General features: G+C 40.4%; 1 protein-coding gene across 1 annotated transcript in view; it reads right to left on the bottom strand.

The window, feature by feature from the left end:
- PACS2 (phosphofurin acidic cluster sorting protein 2) overlaps positions 1 to 24779 on the bottom strand; it is a 1734969-nt gene that overhangs the window by 685499 nt on the left and 1024691 nt on the right. The window contains exons 18-19 of the mRNA XM_044073533.1: positions 7956 to 8066; positions 6544 to 6652 (exon numbers count right to left, since the gene is read on the bottom strand). Of these exons, the coding sequence (XP_043929468.1) occupies positions 6544 to 6652; positions 7956 to 8066 (220 nt within the window). The remainder of the gene's footprint in view (positions 1 to 6543; positions 6653 to 7955; positions 8067 to 24779) is intronic.

Raw genomic sequence — 24779 nt, 5'->3', positions numbered from 1 at the left:
AATCCATCATATTCAGCTTCATGCAGGCCCATTTCAATACTAAACCATGATTATAAAGTGTTCATGTCTATAATGGCTAATAGAATGGCAAAGTAATGCCAAAATTGATAGATATGGATCAATTTGGTTTTGTGAGCAGAGACAAACATTTGACAACATTAACAGAACATTACTCTGTTAAAGGCAAGTTTGCCAAGGCGCTAGAGAATTTATCTGCTTTTGTACCATATGTGGATATATATCACGCATTTTATGCTACTTAAGTGCATTTTAGAATAAATCCTTGTTTTCCACTGAATTAGATTCACTATTTGTGGTGAAGTACTGTTAACAGAACAATGATGATCTGAAGGGAAGCAGAATGTAGGAAAATACCATTGTTGTTGATGGGTCTTGATGCAAAGAAAGCATTTGACACAGTAAGCTGGGACTTTATGATCAGGGCAATGGAAGCATTTGCATTTCCTGAAAAATTATAAGGTTGATTAGGAAGACACTGCCCTGAAAACCACAGTGAAAAACTTCTCTAAAGCAAATTTCACATTCCTCAAAACCGAGGTGGAATCCTTCAAAGCTCCTGGGCCTGTGGAAAATATGGCCCGGACCGCAGAATCCTTTATAAACGCATTCTATGAACACCTTAAGGAATGCATGGATCATGCAATCCCAAATAAAACCAAGACTCAATCCTCCAAAGGCAGATGTCCTGTCTGGTGGACCCCAGCCATAAACAAACTATACAATAGAAGGAGGAAGCTACTACATGATACAGAAAAATCCCAAAAAGGGAAGGCATCTCTGATCAGTATTAGCAAAAAACTACGGGCACTCATAAAATCGTCTAAGGCCAGCTTCGAGAAAAAAACTGCACAGGACACTAAGGATAATCACAAGGCTTTCTTTAGTTATGTTAGGAACCTGGGTGGGAATTCCCAGATATGCTCAGAATTAGTCCAAAATGACAAAAAATACACTGAACCCACAGACATTGCCAACATCCTAGCTGACAAGTTCAGCGCAAACTCCCCCCCCCTCCCCACCAAAAGGGCAAATATCTATCCCAACAGAGTGCTGCCCACCTGACATCTCAGATGCTCAGGTAAGAGCTGCCCTCTCCAAAGCAAAAAACACAGCATCAATGGGCCCAGGCGGTGTCCCGGGCTGCATCCTACATGAACTCCAAGAAGAGCTAAACCCAAACATAAAACTACTGTTCAATCTCAGCCTTACTACAGGATATGTTCCCAAAGAGTGGCGTACAGCAACAGTGGTCCCTCTCCACAAAGGTGGTGCCTCAACGGATCCTGGAAACTATCGCCCCATAAGCCTGACTAGCTTGGTCTGCAAAGCTATGGAAAGGATCATCATGGACCTCATAAATAAAGATATTGAGGACCTACAGACACTGGATCCTACCCAGTTCGGCTTTGTTAAGGACAGATCCTGCCTCTTAAACCTGGTTGATTTCTTTGAAACAGTCACCAAGGCCATTGATAAGGGGAAGGTGGTCCACACAGCCTACCTGGACCTCGCAAAAGCCTTCGATACAATACCCCACTCGGGCATTATAGATAAGCTCACCAACTTAAATATAAACCCCTATGTCACTAGATGGGTTGGCTCAAGGACAGAACCCACATGGTTAGAATTGCTGGAGCCATGTCAGACTCCAAACCAGTTACAAGTGGCATCCCACAAGGCTCAGTCCTGGGACCTCTCTTGTTCGGTATATATTTCTCGGAGGTACAGGCCAACACGGAAGGACTGTGGCTGACCAAGTTCGCAGATGACTGCAAACTGGGCACCATAATCGACTCTCCAGCCGACACAAGCATCCTCCAAAAAGGGCCTCATAGAAACAGACAACTGGTGCCAGAGCCATGGCCTCAAGCTAAACGCCAAAAAGTGTATAGTCATCCCCTTTGGCAAAAACAAAGTGCCCACAAATTACCACATAGGTGGTAATCCATTAAGTACAGAAGAAGTAATTAGGGACCTGGGGACCCAAGTTGATAGCACTCTCTCATTTGACAACCACATGGCCAAAGTGGTTAGAAAAACATTTTATATAGCCCACCTAATCATGAAGGGATTCACATCTAGATCAGGGGAGGTCATCGTGCCTCTTTACTCATCCCTCATCAGGCCCATAATGGAGTACAATGCCCTTTTGGGATGTACCTTACCAGACACCTGCAGCAACTGGAAAGACCCCAAAAGTACCTCACCAAGAGGATCAAAGGGCTCAAACAGATGCCATATGCTGCCCGGTTAAAGAAACTCCAGCTCTACTCAGTGGCATACCGCCTGCTCAGAGGCGATCTGTGCCTGACGTATAAAGCCATGTCCAACCCGGAATTAATGGACATGCTGCACCTCAGAAAATCCAAATCCCATCAAGCTACGCGCTCGAGAGACTTGAACCTCAGCACTGAAATAAATAGGACATGCTGGAGGGACAGATTCATAACCCAGAGGCTCCCTTCACTCTGGAATAAAATCCCAGTCCAGGTTAGGCAGAGTCCCTCAATGACTCTCTTCAAGAGGAATCTTGATGAGCGGATGGGAGATCGTAGGTTTACCCCGGGTATCACTTCTGTGTACTAACCTCAAAAAAGGGGATAGCAAAATTAATTTGAAATGGATGGGGAAAGCCAAACACACTCTGCCTAGGCTTATAAATGCCCTAGGGCAGATAGCCTAGTATGAACCTATGAACCTATATATGAGGGATCGGAGGCGAAAATTAAAGTAGGTAGGGTCTGGCTGAAATTAAGAAACCATTGTGCACAAGACAGCAAAATATACCGCTCCAGCAAAAGCAGCTAAGCGATACAAACTTTGCTTCCATCCTAGCATATCACCTACTCATTCTCTTAGATTAAGGTCTAACTTCTATAACTGGACTCCTTTGACACACCTGGGCTAGATCAGACAACTGCTGTGTTGAAGCTGGTTGGGTCAATAGCCTTCATAAACGAAAATGTTTACAGTACTATTAATCCAGGATGGCTACTGGCCTCTCAAGCAAAGCACTAAATAGAGGATATATAAAAACATGCAATGAGCAAAGGCTGACAGACCAAAAATGTCTGGGACTGCCCTGAGGTCCAACCACACATCAGCAGGCTTTGTGACATCAGCAGCCTCAAAAGTTGTGGCGATTAAAATGCATTATGACATGACAACTTGGTTTACAAGTATGGATAATTCTGCTACAATTCTTGCACAGCGGGACAGACTACATTGTTTTATCAGCCTCCATAAAGAAGAAAACTATCTTGTTAGTCTAGAAAGGGGAGAACCTTGGTGCATGAGGCTTTAGTGAACTCTTATTCAAGTCATAAGACTTGCCAGCTTGACTTAATGGAGGTAGAAAATCACATTGTACTACTGAATACTCTGCCATCTAGCCTTGGCATTCCTGGTGATAGAGTTTAACTGTATACTTGAGTAGTTCTGTCTACAATGTACATCATTTGTATTTGTACCCCTATATGCTTCTGTTGCTAATGTCTTCTACACACTGAAGGTTAATGGCATATAACTGTTTTTAGTACATGTTCCTACTACTGTTTCTATTCAACAGTTTGAATAAAATTCATCTGGAATATATAGCAAAAGAAGTTCTACTTTTGTTGAGCTCTAGTATTCCTCCAAATTTATTGTAATGTTTTTGCACTACTGTTACCATTTGGTAGTATACCAACCAATAAGAAAATCTGCTTGCACTATGTCATGTGTTACAATTCGAATTGCATATCAGTAGTACTGCTTTGCTTGTTTCTTCAAACAACATGTGTATAAGTGTGCATGATTCCTTGGGAATTCTTAAAACAATGACTAAGTGATGATAAAGACAAAAATATACAAATGATGTCCTTGGATATTTTACACAGCTGAAAAACTTCAGATTTCTTTAATGATAGCATAAAAAGAGGAATAATCAGTAAAAAATCACACCTAAAAACTGAAATTATGCTGCTGCTTCCCTGAAAGCTCAACAGTAGAAGAAAGAACCAAAAGTGAGATGAGTCATGTTGCATATGATACCAATGCTACAAAACAAAGCAATGGGATATACTTATTTAAATTTTAAAAGGGAGGACTCAAACTAAATATTTAATTGCTGTTACTAATGCAATAACCGATGACGTGGTGTGGTATATTGAAGACTAACCCACGGTTGGTGTGGTTTAATCACGAGGGCGAAACCCAAGTAATTAAACAAAGGCAACCATCGGTAAATCTTTAATATACCACAACCACGGAGTCGGTTATTGCTATTATACAATGACATTATTTAAGAAAAAAAATACTTACTTTTCTTAAATAATGTCTTTATATAATGGCAGATTACTGTTCTTCCACTGGTTGTGGTATACTGCTTCTTCATTTTGATGTACTGCGCATGCGTATGGGACTTGCGTTCCCATGCATACTCAGTACATGAAAGCTTTGAAATGGAAGCAACGGAGAAAAGAAAGTCTCTATTTCTCTGTTTTCTCTCTTTTTTTTTATTTGTTAAAAAAAAAAAAAAAAAAAAAAAAAAAAGGTTTTGGGGTACTTTATACCAACGGAAAAAAGCCTGGGTGACTGGACTTTTTTCAGCTGGTATACTGTGGGATTTACAACGGGCACTCTGGTTGGGCTGGCCAATCAGCATGCACGTTTTGGAATATTAATAAGGGGGTCATTGCACAATAAGGTATAATTCAATTTAAGACAAACCTTCAGTGTAAAAATGGTAAACAGAATGAATGTTTCTGGGGGCATACATATGATGAGCCATTATAAAGCTAATTTTTCAACTAAGGGAGCAAATGCCCCACTGATACAGGTGTTTCAAGTCATAAGAACTTATTATTTCCATTTCAGGGGACAGAAGGAAGAGACAGAGATAGGGACAGTGACATGTCCTGTCGGAAGAAAAAAAAAGTAACTCGGGAAAGGCGTTAATAGACATGGTTTATGCTGATAACATATAAAATATCTCAGTCTAATCTGAAGGTAAAGCATTAAGTTAACCAAAGAAATGGGAGTGGAAGGACCATGGTCCCTGTGTCAGCACTGGGGGTATACAGCTGAAATAAAGAAAGCCTCTTTCCCATGAAATTTAAAGTAGCTCTGGTGCCGCTGCTCTGACTATACAGAGTTTGGTTGTCAGGTTCGGGTCTGGGATAGTATGCCTTTTGCATGGAGTCAAGTTGTGTTCCCTGTGTCCAACATGGGTTTTTGCATGGGTTTCAGGTTTCTTCCTACATCCCCAAAGCATGACAGAAGGTACAAGGTCAAGCCTCTAAACTGCCCACAGATGTGTGCATCCTGTAATAAACTAGTGTCACATACAGAACTGATTTCATTGCCACTGTCCTGTGTCCACTGAGTATTAGCATAGCTCATCTACAGCCCTGAAGGGGATAAATCAAGTACCGGAAAATAAAAGAATATTTAAGCAATATGGCATAACATGGAGTGTGCTATAACTGAGCAACATCACCCATAAGGATAAATCACACCATAACCTAACAATGAAATGCCTTACTCCTGTCATTCAATACAATGCTTCTAATACCAAGTCTAATAAATTTTGATAACATTCCGAACTACATTAATAAATTTAGATTCCTCCTACAGGCTTTTGAGGGGAGATCTATGCCTGGCATACAAGGCATTGTCAGCCCCACTCTGAGGGACCTCCTGCATATTCACAAAACAAACAGTACCAGAATTACCCATTCTAAACACTTGAACCTTGCCTGTTACATAAATAGGACCTTCTGGAGAGATGGGTATGCATCCCAGAGACTACCCCTGTTTATGGAACAGGCTCCCCATCCATGTGAAGCAGAGCTCCTCCCTAAGCTAATTCCAAGTGCAACTTGGGCAACTGGATGGGAAATTGGAAATTCATCCCTGGTTTGGCACCTATGTCTCTACTGGACACAGGTAACCTGTAAATGGTTCATCTCTCAAGTCTCTGCTTACACTTATCAAGGGTACCAGAACTTGTCAAAAGATTTGGGATGCATGGCTAGGCTTGAAAAGGCCCTTGTGGTCGTTAGCCTAGTAAACATCTATGAACCAATGAATATTAGAGATTTATGGGAAGTGTGGATTCTTTGTTCTCCAAAAGACTTAAATACGCACTGTACAGTTTTGGTTCTACTTTTTTAATGTTATTAAATCCACTGAAACAGTAATGTTACTCTACAATATCAGAGCCTGGATCAGCAGCTTCTTCACATTTTCATACTCACTGTATAATTATGCTTATTAACTATTAAATCAAAATATGTCACCTAACCTAGCCAAACTAATGACTATACACAAACTCCCAAGACCTTGAAAGGCAAAAACGTGATGCAATATTTAATATTGCAAGATAACAAAAAAAAACTAAGCTTGTTATTTCATAACATTGATACTTCTCTAATAACCTGACAGCAATAGTATTAAGGCTTTTTAAGAATCCAAAAAACAGACTTGTAAAGAGTAAGCTAAATATTATATTCACATATGCTGAATAAATAGAAAGCTTACCTTTTCTGTTTATATGTTAACATTGCCTCTGCTATAGGTAACGGCAGAGCACTGTTTGCACCAGATATATACTGCATTACTCTGGATACAACATCTGGGGCTTCTTGACCTGGAAAGTAAATTAAGTTTAAAGATTCATCTTACAAAAGAATCAAGAAGTATATATCACTCTATATTTTATAATTTTCTTCACTATTTAAAACAGCCTAATAAAACTGACAGTTTGCTGCATATTAAAAAACAGCTTTTCTTTCTGCTCTTCAGCTTAGAAACAGTAATGTTACTGTACAATATCAGTGCCTGGATCAGCAGCAGTGAATCAGCTTCATTCATAGTCATAGTCATAGTCACTGTATAGTTAAGCTTATTAACTGTTACACAAATGAAAATTTGTCAGACCTAAATTGCTCCTTACAGTACAACTGCCAGATTTTGGCTCCACAAGAAGCATAGCTTGGGAAAACTGGCTAGCTTGCCCCTTAAATAAGGGGTGCTAGATTGAAGAAGAGATTAGCTAACTACACCTCTGCAAGGATAAGGAAACTGTTCATTAGTGCCAGCACACAACAGAACAGAAGATAATGTTACTATTGCTAAACACAGATTAAAAAAAAAAAAAAAAAAAAGCAAACACCCAAAGGTACTTTCAACTGCAAAGCCTTTTAAAAATGAAAACAAAAAATGTATATATAAACAGAAAAATGCTAGTGGAAGAACACTTAAAGACTGTAAAACCTGCACAAGTACTTATCATTTACTATACAAGTATGCTGGCCCAAATACCCTTTTCAAACATGACTCAGGCGAAAACAGAATGAACTCTGATAAATTACTTCAACTTTAGATTTATTTGACTGCTTTAGCACAAGCACATACAAGTCAAAATGCAGCTAATTAATCATGCAGTAATACATGGAATATTAAAAGAAACTGACAAAACAAAGATTGGCAATGAAGTCAAGTATAATGCCTGTTCTTTGTATGGGAATTCTTGATAATTTCTCTGATAAGCCTGGTGTAAGGGGCTCACATCAGGTATAAGGGATTCATGAGGACTATATAGTATCTTATGAAGATATTGTTCATCCTCAAATATACACACACTAACCTTTAAACAATGTTTATTTACTGATATTTGTTAACCAGGGTAGAACACTGATCCATAAAGATTTATTTCAGGTTCTTACAAGAATGTTATCTGCAAAGGGGATTTATAATGTAAGAGTGTTTTAATCATTCAGGAGACTGAAATGTAGATGTTCAGATGACTCGTGTGACAGCAGAGTACACTTCAATGTCTGAATCCCTGGACTTAAATTTACAAAGATACACAATCATATATGGATTACTGTGCTATGCCAAGGTAATAAATTGGTCTTCTAAAGTATCTGCATGGATCTGAATCAATTTACCTGATGTTAACCCATCAGATTTGATGAACAAATCTCGCCAGGCTGAGTCCTGAAAGAAGCTGTTATACTTGTAATCTATGGAGCCCAAGTATTTAGCCACTGGATGAGCACCTAAAATACAAAGGAGAAAAAAACAGTCACATAATGGGAATAAAAATCCCTACATTTGACAGGCAATTATTTGCATCTATGCTGCTTTTTCAGTTTTTCATTTTAGATTTAAAGTCCATTAAATATACCATATGATATGAATCTCATGGATATAAAACAGCACACAGGCAACTCTACACAGATGGAAATTACATACTGGTTAGTTCTTTACCACCTGCTGTCTTTGTTATGTTATACAACTGAAGGTCCAAGACTACATGGCAGCCAAACGATTCTCAGTGCTTAAATTGATTGCTTGTGTGTGTGTGAGAGAGACAGAGCAGGTGGCATAGACAACCATATAGCTGTAACAAGATCAACATATTTTCCACAATGTCACTAATCACATTCTTATCGGTTCTGCTTTACTGAGTAAGGAAATGAAACCCTGAAGAAGATACTTGAAACAAGTAGTTGCATAAAAGGAAAACATGGCTGCACTTCCAGTAAACCTTTATGGAATCCTACTTCTCACATGTTCAATATGATCTATTTGACATCATCTTGTTGAGTGCAAGTGCCAGTGAATCTATGCCCCTTTTTAGGGGAGATGTAGGAAGAAAAATCTCCAAAGACCACACTAAAATGACCCAAACAGCATTATATGCTCTCTCACAGGACACAAAGCTTAACACAGCATCATAATACACATACTTTTAACATCAGAACAGAATCCACACAAAAATGAAACAAAAACCAGATCAGACTGTAGGGCTTATAAAGTACAACAGCTGCCCTGTGAAAAGTCTGAGCACATTTACTCATGCTATATATCAATCACTACTGCAACATCTCAAACATTAAAGTTTATCAGCTTTTTATTTATTAAATATTTGGTGTTGCTTACTAGTATGATCACATCTATTAAACACCATCACGATAAACACAGAAAATAATGGACTGTACAATATAATCAGCAACTATGTTAAGCTTTGAGATGTTCCTTAATTACAAAAAGGACACCAAAAGCAAAGCTTACAAGGTCAAGTTTGTAGCTTAGGCACCAAATATATTTTAACACCTCTATTACCTTTATTGTGATACAATTATTTATAGTGCAAAATGGTTTAAAGGATTTGTGTTGCTTTAAATTTAATAGGGGGCTTCACATTCATATGATTTAATGAAAACCATCAAACAAAAAACTAAATATAGTTTCAGAGCAATCCATCCCTATTAATTTAGAACAAACAAAACTATGTACATTTTCAACAAATGAAGTTTAACCCTCCAAATAGATAAAAAAAACTGCCCCAAGTCGAGAGATACACCCACAGGCACTGAACTGCTCATCATTGTACTGATTACAATTCTGTATTTCCCTCAGCAAATAATGCTCAAGACAAGATTAATTGCTTGCACCTGCAGACAGCTCGTTTCTCCGTAAATCAGCAATGAAAAATGAAAGCTAACAACTTGCAGATGCACAAGGAAATCTTTGTAAATTTCACTCAGAGCAAATATATAAAATTCCCCATTCTGACTTTAGCTGCAGAATTCTCATACCTCAATGAACATCTGTTAATGGGGCAAAAAAGCCAACATCTTTGCAGATTCATACAGCTTAGCATTTTTCATAGCTTTCATCATTTTGTCTTACTTTATAAAGCCCATTTACTTACAAAAATGTTTAAGTGTAAGCCAAGGAAATTAATCTAGAGATCCACAAATGTAAAAACAAGCATATCTTAGTTGTACATACAATATAATCAGTACACATTTACACCCCTCCCCACTGCCTAAAATCAAAGCAATACATTACAACTTACTTCTGTACAGCCTTTCTTCTCTTGTTATATTGTAAAACCTAAACTCCTTACAGCTAAAAAGGTACTTGCTTACTTTAACGCATACAAAAGTCACTGAAAGACTCCCCCCACATTTAAAATACCCGACTGCACACTATACAAAACAGTTTTACTGTATAACATGCAGTTTGTACCATGAATTATTTTTATACACACAGTAAAAAGAACAATCATTATTTACTTATAGTTACTTCTTTTTCCCCTCAGTGTCTTTCTAAATATTAATGACAATGTGGGGAGTATGGTTTACAGACCATCTACCAGTTTAACAAGGTCAGCAAAAATCCAGTCTTTTCTCAGTCACTTTTTCTTGCAAAGCCATATTTCACAAATGTAACTGATGCTTTGTAATCTCCACTTTATTATTTTCAAAGTTGCTGGTTCTCTTCCTGATAATCTCCTACTAGCAAACTCTGATTCAAGTTGAAGGCACTCCTGATTTTTCTATCTTCTTTTTTTTTCTGTCTCTCCAGCATTTTCCTTTGGCAGTGAAACTATTTCCAATGATCCAATGTCTCTCTATGGGGTTGAATGTCAGGGGAATGAGAAGCAGCTTCTGCTTCCTGGCTAATTTATTGTTGGCTAAACTATTTCCTCATTAGTCTGTTCTGCATCAAAAATACATTTGATCCTCCAAGAAAAAATACTCTGAAGATAGCTGGACACAGCAGTTTGAATCTCACACTTGCCTCTCGACATTCCCTGATTGCTGGGATAAATTTGCTTCTATTCTGCCTGCTGTAGTGAATAATATTTTCCACAAACATTCTGTTGTCTCCCATGTTTAATATTTCTCTTCTGCCATAGTTTTGTCAGGATCAACTCTTTCTGCTGGTATGACTGCATCTTTACTAATATAAGTCTTGGCTGCTTGCTCATCTCCAGGTTTGGAGCATCCGTTCAATGTGCCCCTTCAGTTAACAATCCTATTGTGGAACACCAGTCCAGTTGCTTATTTGTGCTTTCATGAAACTAATATAGTCTGCTGTTTCTATTTCCTCTGGTAGCTCTCCCTGTGTGAAAACAGAGACTGAGAAAAAAAGAAGTGCTATTTAAACTGTTGTTTTGGTGAATTCCATTACTGGCTAGTAAGTAGACTGCCTGGATACCAGTAAAAAGGAAATGTGGAGAACCTGAAAGAAAATCAACCAGAAAAGGTGCAAAAAAGAAAATACTGGCTGGTAAGGATCATGCAACTGTTTAGTAAAAAGCACATCAAGCTTAAGCTTTGATTCAAGAGATGGCTTCCAGTAATTTAGAGGGAAAACTAAACCAAATGTATTCAGAGGCGATTAAAATAAATGAGAGACTGAAGGAATATTCAGTATAAGGTTGGTAAGTATGGGGGATGCAAAGAGTAGGGTGGAGATTAGCTGGGAATTGGCTATGGAGAGATTCTAGCTGCCCTGGTTAGGAATTGGCGGCTTCAATATAATGCACCAAGTTTCTTCTGAAATTCTTTTATTGTGAGAGATATGTAGGTGTCCAATCTAAGTTTGTTGTCAATTTCCACACCGAGTAATTTTGTGTGTTCTGATGGAGAGATGATGATATTTGTCTTTGGCAAGAATGCTGAAGTGGGGGTGTTTTGGGTGGCTTTGGAAGGTTGGAACAGGAGAAGTTTTGTCTTACTTGGGTTGAGAAGGAGCTGAGCATTGGATAGCCAGCTTTCTACAGATAAATTCCTTCAAATCTATTTATTATTGTCTACAACTTTTCCTCTATTTGATAAAATATGCCTAACCCACAAACAAAACAAAGGGACTTAAAACATTTTCGCTGCTGCATCTTACTATCCATATGCATACACAAGAGTTTCCATTTTCTCAGTTTTTGTATCATCTTTTGTTTAGTCTCTTCCCACATTCTTAGCTGCCATTGCATAAGCCTTTTGAATCCATGTTCCTAAACACTTCATCTTATTGTGTCTGTAAATACGGTTACTGCTGAACCAATTTGTGTGTAGGTACATAATCTGCAACTATAGCCTTTGTTTTATCTTCATTAATTTGACATTCCAAAAAGACTTGAAACTGTCTGAAACTGTTCCACAACAGTGAGATGTCTCCTCCTGGATTTATCAAGTGCAAAATAATATCTGCAAATAAAGTCAAATTTCCTTGACTACCATACAATTATATCTTTACATTTCCTAGTCCCTTATTTTCTTTATTAATGATTCTAAATATAAAGCAAATAAAGAGGAAAAAGGACTCCTCTACCTGATTCCTCTGATCAAGCACAAAGTGTAAAGTCATTTTTAGTTGTTTTTGTGTTCTAATTATCCATTTAACTGTTGTAGGCTACACACTCACATGTGCTATCCTGTTCTGAGCATTTAAAGTGTTTTTAGAGTAAGTTACTGTATTTTTGAAAAAAAGAAAAATATATATTCTTGTTTCCTGCATTTTTTAAGCTAGTCTAGTCCAGTTTTCAGGTTCTGCTGAAGTCAGGGCTGTGGTACAAGTTCCTGTGTTGCCCTTACTTGGATAGAAGGAAGTTTCTCTGTTCACCAATGAGAGTGGGGAGCTTTGAGCAGCCTATCTGTCCCGGGAGGAGTGGTCTCAGCCCAGCACCTAGTTGGTTATTGGCCATTTTGGGCTAATTTCTATCTCTTTCATCTCCCTGCTTTAAAGCCCGCATTTGTACAGTTTTGCGCTTGTATACAACTCAGCAAAGCTCCTCGTGGTGTCCTGCAGAGTCCTACAAGCAGCAGAGTGACAAAAGAGTGACTTTGGATTGATTAAGTATTATTTCTCTGCATTTTTTTCTGTTGACTGCTAATTTCACCTAAAACGCAATCTTCTAGCATTTTTGTGCTATAAAAAGCTATTTTTTGCTGCATATTATACTTATTTTTCTGATTGCACTTGTAAAGTCGTTTTTAGTCATTTTTGTTTTCTAATTATCTGTTTAACTGTTGTAGGCTACGCACTCAAGTGCCCTAGCCTGTTCTGAGCATTTAAAGTGCTTTTAGAGTAAGTTACTGTATTTTTGAAAAAAAGAAAAAAAAACAAAAAAATTCTTGTTCCCCGCCTTTTCTAAGCTAGTCTAGTCCAGTTTTCAGGTTCTGCTGAATTCAGGGCTGTGGTACAAGTTCCTGTGTTGCCCATACCTTACTTGGATAGAAGAAAGTTTCTCTGTTAACCAGTGAGAGTGGGGAGCTTTGAGCAGCCTATCTGTCCCTGGAGGAGTGGTCTCAGCCCAGCAACTAGTAGTTTATTGGCCATTTTGGGCTAATCCTCTTTCATCTCCCTGCTTTAAAAGCCGCATTTGCGTGGTTTTGTGCTTGTATACAACTCAGCAAAGCTCCTCGTGGTGTCCTGCAGAGTCCTACAAGCAGCAGAGTGACAAAAGAGTGACTTTGGATTGATTAAGTATCATTTCTCTGCATTTTTTTCTGCTGACTGTTAATTTTGCCTAAAACACAATCTTCTAGTGTTTTAGTGCACTAAAAAGCAATTTTTTGCTTCGTATTGTACTTATTTTTCTGACTGCACTTGTAAAGTTGTTTTTAGTCATTTTTGTGTTCTAATTATCTGTTTAACTGTTGTAGGCTACATACTCAAGTGCGCTATCCTGTTCTGAGCATTTAAAGTGTTTTTAGAGTAAGTTACTGTATTTTTGAAAAAAAGAAAAAAAATATTCTTGTTCCCCACGTTTTTTAAGCTAGTCTAGTCCAGTTTTCAGGTTCTGCTGAATTAAGGACTGTGGTACAAGTTCCTGTGTTGCCCTTACTTGGACAGAAGGAAGTTTCTCTGTTCACCAGTGAGAGTGGGGAGCTTTGAGCAGCCTATCTGTCCCAGGAGGAGTGGTCTCAGCCCAGCACCTAGTAGGTTATTGGCCATTTTGGGCTAATTTCTGTCTCTTTCATCTCCCTGCTTTAAAGCCCGCATTTGTGCAGTTTTGCGCTTGTATACAACTCAGCAAAGCTCCTCGTGGTGTCCTGCAGAGTCCTACAAGCAGCAGAGTGACAAAAGCGTGACTTTGGATTGATTAAGTATCATTTCTCTGCATTTTTTTCTGTTGACTGCTAATTTCACCTAAAACGCAATCTTCTAGCATTTTTGTGCTATAAAAAGCTATTTTTTGCTGCATATTATACTTATTTTTCTGATTGCACTTGTAAAGTCGTTTTTAGTCATTTTTGTTTTCTAATTATCTGTTTAACTGTTGTAGGCTACACACTCAAGTGCGCTAGCCTGTTCCGAGCATTTGTATTTTTGAAAAAAAGAAAAAAAAAAAAAAAAATTCTTGTTTCCCGCCTTTTCTAAGCTAGTCTAGTCCAGTTTTCAGGTTCTGCTGAATTCAGGGCTGTGGTACAAGTTCCTGTGTTGCCCATACCTTACTTGGATAGAAGGACGTTTCTCTGTTCACTAGTGAGAGTGGGGAGCTTTGAGCAGCCTATCTGTCCCTGGAGGAGTGGTCTCAGCCCAGCAACTAGTAGTTTATTGGCCATTTTGGGCTAATTTCTATCTCTTTCATCTTCCTGCTTTAAAACCCACATTTGCGTGGTTTTGTGCACCGCGCAGTGCCGGTTAGCTAATGTTAAACTATTCCTGGCTCCACGAAGTCTGCTCTTCAATTTTTCCCTTGGAACTAGTCAAACTCTCAACTTAAGCACTCAAACCTTTCCTTTTACAGTCCAGCACTTGCTCAAATCTCTTAATAAGCACTAATAAATGCTAGCACTACACCTCCCTATACTATACATAAGAACAGGGTTTCCTATTCGTCCCTACCGGACAATCAGGAAAACAGTTCACTTTATCTGTTCAGGCATGTCCAAAGGGCAGTTTCAGGTGTACTCTCCAGTCCAGCTGGTGATTATGGGCATCTTGAGGTAATGCTACAATTGCCGCATGTACACAGACAACTCTCTCCTCCTTCCAATAAACACAAATGTATGTGAGAGATGCAACTACACAGCCAAACTGGAGGCCAAGCTCTCTCAACTCAAGACTGGAACAGCCAGTCATGAGAAGAAGGGAAACACTTGCACCACACTACCAGTTTCACATAGGCCAGTCATATCAGCACCAGCAAACAACACACATAAATGCAAAAAAACATACTTGGATGCTCTAAACAAAAATGTGCCAAAGCAGCAGAGACCTCCAAAGCGGACATCCAAGCAACCTCCACCACCCAACATCAACCACGTATAACATACTTCACAAAGTCAGTGTGTCATGCAATCACAGCCCTTAAGGCTAAATAACACACCCAATACACTAGTAATAGGTGACTCTATTGTCAGTCACACTGACGTCCCACTCACTAGAACAAGGAGAAGGTTACTGTAAGCTGCCTGTCAGGTGCCAGGATCCGCCACACAACACAAGCACTCAGGTCACTCCAAAATAGGTACAAATATGACTCTGTCATTGTCCATGTTGGTGTGAATGACCTGAGATGTACCTCCCTGGACAACATGAAAAGAGACAGAGGAGCTCTCTGATCATGTAGCCCAGGCCGGTATGACCCTGACCCTGAGTAGCATCTTGCCCTCATCAAGAATGATGCTACAGTATAAAGATAAAATTATCAATTTTAACAATTGGCTAAGCTATTGGTGTCGTTCAAAGGGGATCCAGTGTCTGTCAGCCAGGGATGACATGCTCGATGAGCCACGTTGCTTTGCCAGAGATGGCTTGCACCTGTCGCCCTTAGGCTTTCGAATACTGGCTAAGGCTCTTGCCCCCCCCCCCTTTTTTTAGGCAAGGCTCAAAAGACAAACCCACCTCCATAAACAGCACAAGAAACCAAAAACTGAGGGTAATGCTACTCAATGCCAGAAGTCTAAACCTCAAAATGCACGAACCCGAGGCACTCCTCAGTATGGAGAGACTCGATATCTGTGCAGTAACAGAAACCTGGTTCAAGGCTCCAGAGAGCACCCTAGCACTACCAGGCTATAACTCATACCATACCTTTCAGCCCCAGAACCTGGACCGAAATACAAAAGGCGGGAGTGTATCCATCTTCATCAAGGATACCCACACCTCCAGGTTAGTGGCACAGCACGAGGCCTCGGAGACCATCCATGTGCAACTAACAGTGGGCAAAGCTGATTTTCAGATAGTAGCTTGCTACAGATCACCCACCTTGTCTCAGGACCCTTACCCAGCATTCCTGCGAACACTGGAAAATATGAAGGTCCTACCAAACACCATGATATTGGTTGATTTCAACTACCCAAACATTGACTGGGAAATCTACTCAAGTACTAACTCCTTTGCCCAACTCTTCCTAGAGTTTATAAATTCAAACGCCCTGGAACAACTGGTCACCACTCCCACAAGAAGTGACAACATACTGGACCTGATCTTCACCAACATGGGGGATCAATGTTCCATACCAGAGGTAAACCCATTGCTGGTAAGATCTGACCATAAACTAATCACACTGGGCATCCACATCCCAACCCCACCCCCAGTAAAAGAAACCACTGTGAAAAACTTTTCAAAAGCAAACTTCACACTTCTCAAGACCAAGGTGGAAAGTTTCAAAGCCCCCTTGCTAAAGGATAATGCTGCCCAAACCGCAGAATCCTTTACAAATGCATTCTATGAGCACCTACAGGAATGCATGGATCGAGCCATCCCAAGTAAAACCAAGACTCACTCATCCAAAAATAGGAAACCAGTCTGGTGGACCTCGGCCATAAATAAGCTATACAACAGGTGGAGGAAGCTATTACATGATAGAGCAAAATCCCAAAAAGGGAAGGCATCCCTGATCAGTATTAGCAAGAAACTACGATCCCTCATAAAATCATCTAAGGCCAGCTTTGAAAGAAAAATTGCCACAGACTCTAAAGATAATCACAAAGCCTTCTTTAGCTATGTCAAAAATCTAGGTGGCAACTCTCAGATCTGCTCTGAGCTAGTGCAAAATGGCAAAAAATACACAGAACCAACTGACATTGCCAACATCCTGACTGACAGGTTCAGTGCAAACTTTACCCCCCCTCACCCCCAAAAGGGCCCATGTCCATCCCAGAAGAATGTAGAGCCCCAGATATCACAGACACACAGGTGAAAACAGCTCTTTCCAAAGCCAAAAACACAGCATCAATGGGACCGGATGGTATCCCAGGCTGCATCTTACATGAGCTCCAAAATGAACTAAACCCTCACCTAAATTCACTGTTCAAACTCAGCCTTACCACAGGCTATGTACCCAAAGAATGGCATACAGCAACAGTTATCCCGCTCCACAAAGGAGGTGCCACAATGGATCCTGGGAACTATTGCCCTATAAGCCTGACTAGCCTGGTCTGCAAAGCTATGGAGGCATCATCATGGAACTCATTAACAGAGAAACTGGGAACCTCCAAGACACTGGACCCTACCCAATTCGGCTTTGTTAAAGGCAGATCTTGCCTCCTTAACCTAGTTGACTTCTTTGAAACAGTTACCAAGGTCATAGATGAGGTAAAGGTAGTCCACACAGCCTACCTGGACCTCGCAAAGGCCTTCAACAACATTCCCCACTCTGGCATTATAGACAAGTTTACCATCTTGAACATTAACCCCTATGTCACGAGATGGGTAGCCAACTGGCTCATGGATAGAACTCACATGGTCAGAGTTGCGGGTGCCATGTCCGACTCTAAACCGGTTACAAGTGGCGTCCCACAGAGCTCAGTCCTGGGACCCCTCCTGTTCAGTATATACTTCTCTGAGGTACAGGCAAGCATGGGAGGACTATGGCTGACCAAGTTCGCAGACCATTGCAAACTAGGGGGCATAATTGACTCTCCAGCTGACAAAGACTTCTTCCAGAAGGGTCTCACAGAGATGAATACCTGGTGTCAGAACCATGGCCTCAAGCTAAATGCCAAAACATGCATAGTCATCCCCTTTGGGAAAAACAAAGTGCCCACGAACTACCACATAGGTGGTAATCCACTAAGTACGGAAGATGTAATTAGGTATCTGGGGACTCAAGTAGATAGCAACCTCTCCTTTGATAATCACATTGCCAAAGTGGTTAGAAAATCCTTCTACGTAGCCCACCTAATCATGAAAAGGTTCACATCTAGATCAAGAGAGGTCATTGTGCCCCTCTACTCATCAGGCCCATAATAGAGTACAATGCCCCATTTGGGATGTACATTACTCAACACCTGCAACAGCTGGAAAGACCACAGAAGTACCTCAACCAAGAGGATCTTGGGCTTCAAAAAGATGCCTTATGCAGCTCGACTAATGAAACTCCAGCTCTACTCGGTTGCTTACCGCCTACTCAGAGGTGATCTCCGCCTGACGTACAAGGCCATGTCTAACCCGGAATTAATGGACATGCTCCACCTCAAGAAAACCAAATCTCTTAGAGCCACATGTTCTAGGGATTTAAACCTCGGCACAACAATAAATAGGACATGCTGGAGGGATAGATTCCTGTCCTAAAGACTTCCCATGTTCTGGAATAGAATCCCAATCTATGTTAGGCAAAGCCCCTCACTGACTCTCTTCAAGAGAAATCTTGACGAGTGAATGGGAAGTCATAAATTTACCCCTGGGATCACTTCAGTGGCCCTGCTGGACAGAGGCTCAGGAAACTAATCTAAAAGGGAGGTGAAAGCCAACACATTCTGGATAGGCTTATAAATGCCCTTGGGCAGATAGCCTAGCACTTACCTATGAACCTATTACAGATCAATTGCCTGCAATGCTTCATATGCTCTCTTAATTAACTTTATTATTGTATCAGGGAATGAAGATGTTTCCATTGCCCTACTCATAAAATTCCAGCTTACTCTATCACCAATGTGGAAGGTTTTGAAGCAAAAGGCTAAAACCACAGCTGATGTCTACATCTGCAGGATGGTGACCTGTCTGATAGGAATCGGTGCAGTAAAAGTTTAGAAAGCCTGGAGAAAGACTCTGAAAATAATGACAGGCAAAACGCACCTCTACCTAAAGTAGAAGACACTACAACTATTTTCTGCTGCAGCTTCAAGAAAGCCTCTCAATATTTTCTTGTAGTCATTACCAGCCACCACAAAATGACTACAAAACAAATGGACATATTTGACAGACAATGGTCTAATAAAGTAAAATCTTCCTGATTTCAGTATCTAATAGTGATAGCACACTCTTGCCTGGTTATCTTGAGGGCAGAACCTTGGACAATTACAGGCAGGTTAACACACTAACAATAGAACTAACAGTGGAAAAGGTGGAATCCTCAAACCGTTTTTGTTGTTAGCAACAACTGAAGAAATATTTTGAGAACAACTTTCTCCTCTGTGGTAATGCTTTGTCACCTTTTTCTCTTCCACCATCCTTCCCTTTGAGTCTAACAGGCAAGTACTAGGCAAATACTAGGCTAGTTGCCCTTGTGGGCCATTTTAAGCCTGGTCAATTTCGCTTCTTTTCATCAAAATAACATATCTGACTGGGTTATAGATTGGCCTTACCCACCTCACAGCCGATAATTACATATTACCCCTAATGAGAATAACTAGGATCATACCATATATAATTTGAGGGAACCATGCATAGGATAAAGCATTTAGGAGATGCTTCTATCTATTAGTAGTACAGTGGACACATTCTTTGTTTTCCATCCATAGAGCTAAGTTGCGCTTGAATATGGACAGGAATGAACTTTGTTTTACTTGGATTGGGAGTCTATTCTACAGCAGTGGCATCCTCTACAAGATATACCAGCCCGTCCAAACCATCCAGTTGATGTTACAGAAGAGGTTTAGATCTTTAGAACAAATATGTCTGATACCATTAGAGTTGATGATATGCAGTAAAATCTATCAGCAATGTGTCAGAACATGCCTTGTATGCCAGGCACAGGTCACCGTCTATCAGTCTGTAGGATACAGAATACAGTGACAGGGTAATGAGCTGGTCCATGCAAGACATTTTGTTTAGGCCTTGTATCCTTTTGGTAAGGAATCTCTCGAGCATTCCAGTTTTGCACAGATGCATACCAAAGGAGGCATTGCATTTACTGTTTGGCTGAGTAAAGGGGGACAATGACATCCATACATCTAGGCACAATCTCTTTGTTTACAAACAGTGCATTAATCTTACAACAGACTAATCTAGAGATCCAGGTTCAGCTCTAGGATACAAATGAGTCAACACCAAGATTAGTGTACAAGGAAGAAGACCATACAGGGAAGGGAGCAGTATTGAAGAAAGTCTTCAAAATTTTCCTATCCTTAAAATCACAAATCTCAGATTTATCACTAAAGTTTTCCTTACCAAGACAAGACAATACATAGTGCCTGTCTTGAGATAGAATGTTATATCTTGTATTTACAGTGCTTTTTGAATGCTTTCAGGTCTATTAAGAGCAAATGTACCACTAATATCATAAAACTATAGTGAAAACTGTCAAAGGGTCAGTACAGTTGAAGCACAGAAAATGTTTGATAAATCTAGACTGGAAGAAATCAGTACAATAGCTTTTTTTAATATACCACTGAAAAGGAAACAAACTGGAAAAATAAGCTATAACATTCTATGAATCAATATAATTTACCAGGATAATAAAGGCAGAACCAAAAAAAAAATATATAACAGCTTAAAGCTAAAGATAACCCGGTGTGTGTGGGGGGAGGGGGACAAAAAAAACTAAAAAAACCCAAAAGCAAATGAAACAATGGATCAACAGGAAGTTGCTTAATGAGTCAAAATAGGTAAAATTTCATAAAGGAGAAATTTGTCATAAAACTTTCTACATAACCTGGGACTGTTTATCTGAAATGCATCCATGATGAGTGACAAGAGAGGTCTGAAGAGAAAGATAGAAAACATGGCATTACTATTAAGAAGATGAATTGGTAGACTAGGAAAATTTTAAATGCCATGCTAACAATGCCTGAGGTCTCATTTCTAATTGTCAAGGCGGATAGATATCTATGGAAACAAAAATAAACAAACATCAAGCTGAATAAATACAGTAATAAGCTGCTACTTTTTTGTGGTTGAACATATGTAAACACAAATTATGCACTTACCTGTAATGACAGATCCGTGTTGTCTTGTTGTGTCTTGACTTTCATCCAATTCAAGCATTGGGTTGTCGGATCCAACCTTGCCAATTTTTTTTGGAAGCTGTGGACCCAGGGCTCCAATTCCTCCCCTACCAATAAATCTCTGTTATGCCAATCTACCTCAGATTGAGTTTGCCTACTCACAAATAGCACATTGTACAATAGCCAGCATAAATAGGCTAGCTTATAGCAAGGGTTAAGGAAAAGGCCAGTAAAACAGGAAACAGCAACCAAGGCTGTTCAAGGACAAGGTTCCTGGTGAAGTCCTTCCTTTCCAAAGAACATCAGGTGATAATTTAGAAAGGGTAACTGAAGGATGGATGTTGAACCAAATGAAAGACAAGACAACACAGATCTACTGCACCAGATATTGTCTGTTTTCATCTGATTCAACCTTTGGGACAGATTCCCAAGCTACCAAAACACCTGGGTAGCATCAAGGAAGGACATCCCGGACAATGGTGGAGTCAAAGGATGTAGGAGACCTGGACTGTATATCCAAGCTTGTAATGAGACAAATATGTGAGCCACAGACCAAGATCCTGCTGCAAAAATGTTGTCAATTGGAACTCTGCGTAGAAAAACAGTAGAGGTAGCTACTGCCCTTGCAGAATGAACCTTTGGTTTCTTAAGTAAAAAAACAACTTATTGTAAATGAACATTATACAATCCAAAATTCACCTAGACAGAGTCACGTTTGATACAGCTTGGCCAACTTTCACTTTAGAGAAAGCAACAATTAGCTGATCAGAATTTCTAATGTCTTTAGTCCAGCACAAATAAAATCCAAGTTGTCTATGAACATCCAATAAGTGTGCAGTGTACCCCCCTTTATTTCAAAATTTTAGAAAGAATCGCACCAGATTCATAGCCAGGTTAAGGTTTACTTCAGATGACACATTTTGGAGAAAACTGGGATTAGTTCTCAAAGAAACTCTGTCTTTATGGAAGACTATGTGTGTGTGTGTGCGTGGGGAGGGGGGGGTACAGAAAATAGCCAACAAAAAATGGGTTTCCAAGAAAGATATTTTAAATGCACCATGGGTGCAGGTTTGAAAGGGGCCTGAGTTAATGACTGCAGCATAATTGTAATGCCCCATGGATGAACTGGATCCATGAAGGGAGGTCTCAGCAAGAAGGTTCCCCTCAAAAAGGACTTTGGAATCTTTATGGAAGTGGTGGGAGTTTGGTTGTGTCCAATGTGGAAATTGGAAATGGCTGCTAGTTCAATCTTGATTGCCAAAAAAGTGGAGCTTTTTTGGGAGATATCTGACAAGAAGTCCAGGCTAGATGGAAGAGGAGCTGAAAAGGGATCTATTTCATTAGAAGATACCCAAATAGAAAACCTTTTCCACTTTGTTAAGATAAATCTTTCTAGCATTTGGCTTTTGAGAAGCTGTCATGATATGAAGCACTGAATCTGGCAGCTTGGCATCTCTGGCCATCATTAGAGTTGGAAGAATAATGTGGTTAGCTTTAGGGCATTTAGATCCACGTGAGGTTGTCTGGATGGGCAAGTTAGATGATCTGGATGAAAGCCCAGCATCTTGGGAGAATGTGGTAGATGAGGCCAAACAAACTGTCTGGGGCCAAAAGGAAGCAATGAGGATCACACTGGTCTTGCACCTTCTGGATTTCTGAAGAAATTTCATTATCAATGGTATGGGGGTATACAGAATACCTAGGGACTATTGTTGGACTAGAAAAATCCCTTGGTGATTGACACTGTGGAGAGATCAGGGAAAAGTAACTGCTGAACTGGTTGTATAGGTACAAAGCAAAAAAGCTGCAGCAAGGTTGGCCCCAGTGACTAAACATTTGTGTTGCTGATACATGACAGACACCACTCATGAGGCAGAAGAATGAACCTGCTCAGCTTGCCCACTAGACTATTTAAGTCCCCAAAATGTGCGCTGCTATAAGAAGGTGATGAGAAGACATCATCCATTGCCACACTCTCGTGGTTTCCTGGCACAGTGGTAAGAGCAGGCTGCCTCCCTGCTTGCTGATGTACCAGATCACTGCCATGTTGTCCGTCCTGACAGAGATTAAACCCTAGGGAAAGGAGTTCTGAAAAGCTTGCTATGAAGCTTAGACCATCTTCCCCTTGAAATGCCCCCCATCCGAGGAGTGACTGTAGCCATGGGAGGTAGCAGAGAGAATGGTCAACCATTCAAAACCACTACAGCTGTCAACCAACAACTGATATGCAGTTGGGTGTTATATAAATCTGAGCATGTAATTAGTGCAACATTAGGGACCACTGAACTAACAGGGTCCACTGAAGAACTCTCATGTAATACCTTGTTAGTAGAACTAGTGCGACTGGACAGACCATCAACCCTAGCAGCCAGAAAATACACTTTGCAGGAGGTAAGGGGTGGTGAAGAACCTGAACAACTACTTGGCATAAAAATGATATCCTGGAGTCTAGAAGGATCTGGCAATATGGCTGTGTTATGGAGCACATCCAGTTGTCTTTTCTCTAGAGAGGCAGAATGGACTGAACTATGACCATATGGAACTCTGGCTGTTTCACAAACTAAGGTGGCTTAGGTCCAAGACTGGCCTAGGGTCCCCTGTTTTCTTTGGAACTAAAAAAACCTGGAATAGTCTCTGCATCTTAACTAGTGCTGGGAGACCTGCTGAATGGCTCTTTTTACTTCTGCTGCTGCAAATTCCATCTGACTGGGTGGTATGTCAGGAATTATTCTTTTTTTTCTAAGGAGGGAAAGGAAAGGGAAGAATGTAGCCTCTGGCGATTAACCTCAGCACCCATGCATTTTGTGTGATGGCCTGCCAGGCTTGAGGATGCAAGGATAAGCATCGCCTTCAACTGCCTCTACAGTGTGGCAATCGGGCAACCTGTCTCAGTGAAAGGACCAAGAAATCACTGGTTCTGCACTTCACCTCTGCCACTAGAGTGATGTCTATTGAAACTGTTCCCCTTCTGCCTCAGGAGGGTCTGTCTACAGGAGTGTCCTGGTTAAAACCTTTAGAGCTACTGAACTACATCCTCATTCCACCCTTCTGTTTCCTGGCAAAGGTCCTATAATGGGTGGAGAAGTGGATTGCAATGGCAGACAAGATTTTACTGTCTTGTTCACTCCTGGTGAGAGTCTCCTTTACCTTCAGTCTGAAGAGTGGCAAGCCATCAAAAGGGGCATTAAGAAAAGATGTACTGAAGTCTTCTGCAAAGTCACATAATCGCATAAAGGCATGTTGCTAGATGGCTATGCCTGTACCTGCTGCTCTAGCTGTACCATTGACTGCATTAGAAAGCAGGTGCATGGACAAACTGGACAATAACTGTAGAGTAGACAATTGTGAATCAACTTTTTTTTTTTGGGGGGGGGGGGGATATCAGCCAGCAAGTTACCACAGAGGGACTTGGTAGGCTCCTTATTCAGGTCCTTCTCAAATTGCGTCATATCGACAAGGTAGTTCAGCTCTCAAAGTGCAAAAGTCACTGAGACCATCACCTGTCATGCCCTGTTAGGGGCCTGGAAAGATGTGCTCTCTTCTGAGACCTTCCTTAGTGGCTGCTGCCACAACCATAGCATCTACCAGGGGATCCTTGCTCCAGTGCTCTCTGTCTTTTGGTGTGACCAAGATCTTCCTGGGTTTCTTTGAGATGGGCTCCACCACATCAGAGCTCTTCCACAATCCACACTGATTCAACAGATCTATAAGGACATCAGCAAGTAGCATCATGCAAGAGATAGAACAGCCAGTCCACAGACTCTTCAGGAAAGACGATTTGTGGACCATCCCCCTCTCTGTTTCATCAGAGAGAGAATATCACTGAAGGTTACATCTTCTAGAGGACACTGAACT

This window comes from Protopterus annectens, chromosome 6.part0, assembly GCF_019279795.1.
Source record: "Protopterus annectens isolate FY-2018-M chromosome 6.part0, PAN1.0, whole genome shotgun sequence".
Lineage (NCBI taxonomy): Eukaryota > Metazoa > Chordata > Ceratodontiformes > Protopteridae > Protopterus > Protopterus annectens.
This window is presented reverse-complemented; position numbering and strand designations above follow the sequence as displayed.